The sequence below is a fragment of the Carassius carassius genome, chromosome 25, assembly GCF_963082965.1.
Source record: "Carassius carassius chromosome 25, fCarCar2.1, whole genome shotgun sequence".
NCBI lineage: Eukaryota > Metazoa > Chordata > Actinopteri > Cypriniformes > Cyprinidae > Carassius > Carassius carassius.
In genome coordinates this window covers 27,521,802-27,530,198 of record NC_081779.1, presented here as the reverse complement: position 1 = coordinate 27,530,198, position 8,397 = coordinate 27,521,802, and the positions used below count along the sequence as shown (strand labels likewise).

The 8,397-nt window shown below is 42.2% G+C and overlaps 1 protein-coding gene across 2 annotated transcripts in view; it reads right to left on the bottom strand.

The window, feature by feature from the left end:
* Positions 1–456: 456 nt before the first annotated feature.
* The window catches only part of LOC132104522 (forkhead box protein O6-like), a 38,040-nt gene continuing 30,099 nt past the window's right edge, over positions 457–8,397 (bottom strand). The window contains exons 2-4 of one of the 2 annotated variants that reach the window (XM_059510059.1): positions 1,988–5,358; positions 823–1,955; positions 457–792 (exon numbers count right to left, since the gene is read on the bottom strand). In XM_059510059.1, the coding sequence (XP_059366042.1) occupies positions 3,667–5,358 (1,692 nt within the window). In that variant the 3' untranslated portion in view covers positions 457–792; positions 823–1,955; positions 1,988–3,666. Of the gene's footprint in view, positions 1,956–1,987; positions 5,359–8,397 lie in introns of both variants that reach the window. The other variant, XM_059510058.1, reaches the window with a different exon arrangement.

Sequence of the window (8,397 nt, the reverse complement as noted above, 5' to 3'; positions counted from 1 at the left end):
GCCCACTGCTCCGGGTGTGTGTTCACGGTGTGTTCACTTCTTACTCTTATGTGTGTGCACTTGGATGGGTTAAATGCAGAGCACCAATTCCGAGTATGGGTTACCATACTTTTCAAATGTCACGACTTTCACTTTCAGTTGCTTTGACACAATCTTTTTTGTTTAAAGCGCTATATAAATAAAGATGACTTGATTTTCCTTCTCTGATGTCAGTTTTACAGCTTAGCCACAACATCCTTAACTACTCCCCTTCAACCACCATATTCTTGCAAGCTAGAGATAGCAAGGAAGTGCACTAAAATCAACCCCGGCCCTCTCTTTTTTTTCTCATTCTTCAAAAAATACTTCAAAATTCTGAAGTAAGTGCATTGTTGTCTAAACCAAACCAGTTGAAGCATTAAAAATACATCATTTGTGATTTGTTACACATATTGTCAGAAAGAGACTTTCAAAATGTTCAAGTTCTCTTTTGTTTTATTTTACAGGCCACAAGATGAGCAGATACATCATTTAAAAAAGAAATAAAACTGATATTTGCTTGTCAAAAAATATTATACAATTTTCTCAATACAGATTTTTTTGTACAACATTGTGACAGAAATGAACTGTAATAGAATCATGATCTTGCAATATAGAAGAATGGGATACAGGAGCTCCAAACTGTCATCCACAAGCCCATCTTTATACCCAATAAATATAAACTGTGTATATTATATTATTGATAGCCAGGCATAGTAAATACCAGGGCACAATTTCAGTTCATTTTAATAAAATTTCAGTTACGTCACTGTGCTACACACACACACACACACACACACACACACACACACACACACACACACACACACAGACACACACATACACACTCACACACACATGAAGCTGAGCACTGAAGCAGGCATAGGCCAACAATCAAAATCACAGTTGGATAACAACAGATTCCTGGCCACCTCGAACATAAAGAAGGGAATGAAAGCGGATGAAGACAGGGCTCATTGTCCTTGGCAAGATAGAGAGACAGTGAGAAAGAGGGATGGCTATCTGATCTGGCTGTGTAAGAAACACTGTAGAGAGCCACTTGACATTTGGCCTGATTCAAACAGCTCTGCTGAGGGACGCTACTCTGACAGATTCTCTCTCTAATGCACACACACACACACACACCATCTCTACCTATGAAGGTTTTTTTTTCTTTCAAGCAACCTAGTGCCATCCTTTTCAACTCACTCTGTGTCAGCTTCCTTTATCTTTTTTATCTGCGCTCTCTATTTCTCTCTCCATGTACGTTCTTTCTCATCAAAATTTAAGCAGAACAAAAAGCTGCTTCCAAGTCATGTATCTGCGGACAGTTTCAGCCTCTGAGAAAGCACCTGGCAGCATATAAAAGTAAAATAAAATAAAAAACTGTGTGTGTGTTTGTGTGTGTATGCACTATATGGAACATCAGTTATGGTAGACAAAAGCAAATACAAGATACAAAGAGTGGACAAAATAACCTGAAACACCAAAACAGTATATAAATATCAAGGAAATGATAAGAGTTCCTTCACAACAAGTACTTGTTGCAATGCTTAAGGAACAGACCTCTCAATTTTTTTTTTAGTAATGAAGGGTGTGGAATCTTTGTACTACAGAAATTTACATAAAAATTCAAAGATGTTCTGATTTGGTGGTTGGCCATGGAAGGTGACTTTATCCTGGCAGCCATGAAATTACTCTTGAATTTGTTCAATAGTATGCATGGAGACATTATAATCCTGTCATTATGGAACATCAGAAGTGAACAGTGCTTTTATCATCTGATGCTAGAAAATGCCTTCTGTAAAGACTTGGTCAGAGAAGTACTGATTCACATAGCCTTCAGCTTTTGATGCTTTGTGTGTTTTCGATTGTCAGAGAGCACTTCCGACTTCTGTTTGTCTTTGCCAATTAATATTTACTATGTTTGGCATATGCTATCGTTATTTTTGATCCTGTTTCCCATGACAAACTTTTCATTACCTTATCCACCCCTATCTAGTGGCCATAATAGGATAAGACAACTGGGATCTGCAATGTGTGCATAAATGTACCCCATATGTTTCCTCTAACCTCACCAAACCATGTCATAATTAGAGGAGTCTTTCTGTTTGGATCCTTGGTGTTATCTTACACTCAGAATGAGAAAATATAAATTACTTGAGTCTAGGAGATCACTGGATAAGGGCAACATGATAGGGGATGTCTGCAAAGAGAAGATAGCACCCTTTTTTTTTTTTTGCTTGCTGACTGAATTAATCTGCATACAGTTCACTAGTGTAGGACACAAAGGCTCTGAAAAATTGGGGAAAACCAGATATTAGACACCTTCCCTTTTGCAACCTTTAAGTAGCACTACCATCAAATAGTTAGTCAGGTTAGTCAAGATGTGACTCATTAAGGATACAATTCCAGCTTTGTATTACATTAACATACAGTTAATAAGGGTTGACAGCTTCAAATTTGATCAATCATAATTGATTACCTAGGGAAACTGCATGGGATGAATAATGAGAATGTAGCCAGAATAAAGCCAGTGCATTGGTTGGAGACAGAGGAAGGCTGCCACGGAGAAGCTAGGCTGAGGTGAACCAGGAGAAAGCCCTGCACAGGATGTGCGGTAGTGTTGGATCGTTCCTTATTTCATTACAGGGAAAGCTTTATATATTCACAGAATGGAGAGGAAGGGGGCATAGTGATAATATTTGCATTTCTCCTTTTCCCCCTCTATCTATCTATCTCTGCCCTCTCTACCTCCTTCTAATACCACCCCCTTACCCCCCACCACCCCCCCCCCCCACCCACACACACACACACACACACATACTTACTGCAGAGTGACTTTAATCATCACTTTCGCCAAAACACATTAAGCCGTTGTGTGTCCGGGGGAAAAACAGCCCTGCACACTCCAAGCATCACATTCTATTTGCAACAGTGATGCATAGCTGGTGCATTACTTTGGAGATTAAAAAGGATATGCTGAATATCAATAGAGTGTGTCTGATGGATGACTGTCCTGGCCCACAATAAAGGGACATCCAATAGACCTACTTGGGAAGAGGTGCACACATTTACCAAAGAAAGCAGATCCACACTCTGACACCCGCACACACTGACAGATACACAAATGACAGCACAGACACTAAGACAGCTATAGCAACTGCTCAATCCTGTACTCATGTTTAGTAAAACAACACCAACACTTAATTATTAACTTTTTTTTTTATCAGGAAGGATAACAAAGTCGTTTGCATACATTAAACCCAGGCCAGCGGACAATGTGATTCCTCCCAGGTCGCAGGGTGGTCATTACAGCATTGGAATAGATGGTGATGTAAAGTGCTTCAGAGCATTTGCCCAGAAAGACATGGAGGTGATGAATTGAGCACAAACTGAAGGACATGAACCACAGAAAGGATTATTAGGGCGCTATGACATTATTCCACAGGAGTGAAAATTGAATAGAAGACAGGAGGGGGGATTTTAAGGAAATGGAGCAAGGGATAACTCTGAGTCCAAAATATGACATCAGCTAAAGGGAATCTTGGTCAATTTGTTCATTTGAATTCCCGACTTGACCTGCTGCCATTCAGAAGGCTGTATGGTTGAAAGTTTTGCCTAAATGTAGGTCCTCAATGCCCCAGTTCACCCAGGCACCCAACTCTGGCTGTTATGTGATTGCTGAGGCCCTGCAAAAACCCCCATTCCCATTCCCAAACCTATTCCCATGCCAACACCCTGTGATAGTGACCCGTCAAAGTTAAAGTCCATTCCCTCTGTTGAGTCCATGAAGTCGTTCAGGAGGATGGATTCCACATCACAATCCAGAGTGCTCTGGTGCACATCCATTTCCATCTCAGACTGCAACCGGTTGTGAGGATCCTGGTGATGGTTAGCTTGGTGGTTGCCATGGTAATTAGAGTTCTGTGATGTGTGGTGGTAATAGCCTTGCCAGGGTTCTGTCATGCCCTGGTGGAGGTGGGAACCTGGGTAGGACTGATGGCGAGGGTGGGGGGCTGAAGCCAGACGACATGGGTCTTGGGGTACATCCAAGACACTGGCAGGATTAGGAGGCAGGGCAGTAGAAGGAAGGTGAGCACGTGAGCCATAAAGGCTGGGTGATTTGTGGTTGTAGGGTTGCAGCATATCATTGTTTACCCTGGGAGCAAGGTCTGGTTGTCTGGAGTTGTTGAGTGGCAGATGATTGTGCATGTGGTTGGGATTGGCACTAGCATTGAGTTTGTGGTCATGAGATTGAACATATTCATGGCCATGGTGGTGTTTGTGGTGATTGTATTCAAGACCTGGATGAAGCTTATTATGAGCTTGATTGGGATTGTGATGATGGCTTGGGTTTTGCTCATGGGTTACTCCATGGCCGTTGTGAAGACTATGACTGGAATTGCGATTGTGGCTATGCTCTGGGTTATGATCGTGATTCTGGCTGTGATTGTTGCTCTGATTGTGGCCATGAGATTGTACGGCACTGTTAGATTGTGACATAAGGGAATGGGATGCTGCTCCTTGAGCCACAACCATGTCCTTACCACAGAATTGTAATCCTCCAGCAAGCAGACTTTCAAGGGCACTGTTCTCGGAGTATGCCCTAAGAGCACGCTGGAAGCTGGTAGGCTTGTTTTCCTGAATTGTCTGCATAGGCGTATGATGCCTAAGCATGCCCATGGATGGTTGGCCATAGACCGTTCCACAGTAGGAGGTCTCTCCTTTGGGTCCAGGGCCATAGTGATATCCATTGCGCTTAAGTGGTAGAGGCTGGGAGTAGCCTTCTTCCAAGCTGATGGCTCCAGTTAGATCAGCTAGGTGCGGGAGCTCGACAGATGGACAGTGTCCCCCTGTTCCCAGGGCTGGAGATCTTGTGCTGGTGGGGCTAGGGTAGAGTCTTGGGGAGGCTGAGCAGGAAAGTCCTCCTTCCTCTGGTTCATCAGGTTCTGTCTCAGCCAGAATAGGAGACAAACATCCACTTAACGTTGATGCAGAGGAGCTTGTTCTGGAGTGGAGGTCTGTCCAGGCATCAAACTCTTCACCTCCAACTCCCATTACTCCCTTCCCAGCTGGGCTTCCGTGTTCTGGCGATCCCTGTATTCCGGGTCCTCTAAGCTCTCGGCCCACTCCCACAGCTCCTGCTCTCTTCCGGCTAACTCGGCCTCGGCTCTTAAGGTATTTGGTGCCATTGTCCATGGATACAGCTCGTCTTCGGGGCCCTTTGCCCATCTTTCCACCCTCTGGGTTAAGCATCCACCAGGAACTTTTTCCTGTTCCCTCATTTTGAACACGGATGAAGCGGGTATGTAGGGAGAGGTTGTGTCTGATGGAGTTCTGTGGAAAGGAGAAATAAGGGGAACAGGGAGAAATAAGATAGAGGCATTAGTGATTTTGAATTGATGTTTATTTATATTGTTTGTCTTAAACTTAGTATGTTCAAAATTAAGATATTTATACACCCTTTTTTCAGGCCAAGGCCCCCTGGCAGATAAGAGAAACTGGGCAGGGTCCCCTATTATACATTCTGTAAAACTGAGCATTACATTAGGCCTGATCTATAATATTATACTTACAGAACCATGTTAATATATTTTCATACTTTATTATGATAAATACATTACAGAGCCAAAATAATCATTAATGATGTAGAGAATCATTGTTTAACACACTTTTTTGTTCCTTTTTTTCAAATCAAACACTAATAGATGGACACCCTCTGCTGAAAAACCCTGAACTGTGGTACATTAAAAGGATTATTCTCATACATTTTCAAGTTATGAAAATTTTCAGAAAAGCAGAATTTTGAAGAATTAATATTTGTATATTAAGCAAGTACCATGCAAATCAACAGATGTTCAAAATAAGACCATTCAGTGTTTTAATCTCACAAGAATTATTCAAGTTCTTATAACAACTCAAAAGCAGTTTGGGGCACTCATTGCAGGAAGAGGTGAAACCCCTCTTGGCTGCTCAGGCAAATCAATACTGTAAGCTCCTGCACGGCACACACTTTCTCTGACTCACGCTGCAGCTAGCCAAGCCAAGTCCACACGCACATCAAACCGTAGTCAAGGTTACCCAAATGAATCACACGTGGCAACCTGATCACAGACGCCTCTATCGATTGCAGTCTTGGGGAAATATGAGGAAAAGCCAGAGAGTGAGACAAGAAAGCGAGAGCGAGGCGTGATTTTGGCAAACTAGCGATTCTGAAGGAGCACCAGAAAAAGGAAACCAGAGAGAGAGAGAGAAAGAGAGAGAGAATGAGAGAGAGAGAGAGGGAAATGCTTCAGTGGTACAAAAGCATTTCTTTCTTTGCTGTGCAACAACAATAGAGTTCAAATGGTTAATGATAGTTACAGTCTCTGTTGTGAATCCAGCAGTGCAATATAGCAACTATGACACAAAAAACCTGTTCACATACAGTAGTTATGTGTATATTACTGCACAGAAATTACAGAGGCCCACTATCAATCAAAATTATTTGTTTTGATAATAATAAGTTTTCAGGATTTAATAAATATGATTTTAATTAAATTAAATAATGTGACTTATTTTTTTTTTATTATAAATGTTAAAGGCTATATAGTAAATAAAGTCACAGCACAAGCTTTTCAAAACATTCTTTTGTGCATCTTGTCTATTAATGAACTTTATATTTCACACAATTGCAGGGTCTCCTATACCTTATAGCATACTTTTTTTCAGTGTAAAGGTTGTACTCTCAATATCATGTTTAAAGTATTTATTCAGTACCTCCACACATATATAGCAGAAAACATTCAAAAATCTACTGAGGTTGAAATGAATTCCTTTCCTGATGTTGATTAGCTGGAGAATGATATGCTAGGCTTACAAGATATCATAAGAAAGATAAATAAAAAGAATGAGGCCAACTAGTCTGAGACAGTACAGTTTTGATACTCAGAACAGAATAGGACAGCATGTTCCTAACCATCCCTAAAAAAAAAGAAAAAAAAAAAGGGCCAAATCCCTCAAACTGCTTCTCCCTGTTGCATGCTCTTTCAACAGGAAGGTGGTGCTCACATGGTCATGCCTAAAATTCATGGGGCCTAGGACAAAATATGTATGCTTGGTCCCCTCTCTCTCAGATGCAATGAATAGGCTATATCATAAATAGCCCTCATCACACGGCCAAGGACAATGCTCCTAGTTGTCCATTCTGGACCATTCTGACCTCCATTTCCCTCTCTGTTTCTCTTTATCCAGCAGGAAAATCATCAGTCCATCAAATGTTCAACATTACCAACAATCCATATTATGGATTGACATGTGTACATGGCACCATTAATGTAGTTCAAGCCCCACTCCTTACAATTACACACCATCTTTCAATCTCAAAGCTGCATAGCCTCTTCACATCTTCCTTCACTCAGATTCCCTCATTCTTACACTCATTCATCTCTTTCCCTGTGTCCCGCATCTGTTTATAACTCTCTTTTCATTCTCCATCCCTCCACAAATCACACTACTAATTTCATTCACCTGTTCTGACTGAAGAAAAAATGCAAATAAGACAAAACAAATCTACTTCCTGCCCCTCAATCATCCACAATACAATTACACTTCAAGTGCGTCTATCAGCCCATCTACACGCTATAATCCTCCATTGCTCCCCCTTACGGAAAGCAGCCTCTTGTTTTCCGTAGTGATTCTGAGAACCATTACCGCTCACATGAGTGGTCAGATATCAGTCAGTGAAAAGAGCCAATTACCTTGGCAAAATTTACACTACAGCTGGATATCGATTGTAAAGCAGACTAATCTCGGAGAGCATGCTGTTTCAGTGTCACCTCACACCTGGGGGGCTAATTCTTCCCCCAACACCAGTGGCAAATTTGCTGCATTTTGCTCCGCTCCCATTCAGAGCGGTGAGAAATTGGATAAGCAAGATGTATCTGCGTCCCCTTACCCCCCAGGAATGGGTTTTATTCTCCTTCGGTTATTCTGCCAAATTACACGAGCCCCCGTGCTGCTGAAAGAGCCAGATGCTTCCTGGGCTGACTTAATCAAAGCTAAATTGAAGCGCGTTGTCACGAGTGGGAACTGCGTGCCGAAACGACCTGCACGAGGTGATCTGAGCATGACGCCCTGACAGCTACGGCAAGCGCTCTGATGCAGGGGTAACCATGACTACTGTGGAAACGGGGAATGAGGAGGTTCGTGCGATAAGCAGGGGGAAAGAGAAAGGCAGATGCTGTTTGATGCTGCAGGTAAACTGCAAACATCCTTTCATCTCTGACAGTCAGATGACTCGCCCAACTCACAAGAGAGCTTCAATCATCGGCAGTCACACCGTCGCTCGAGTTGTCTCAGAGGAACAGTGATTAGCAAGTCAACTATAGGCTGCAT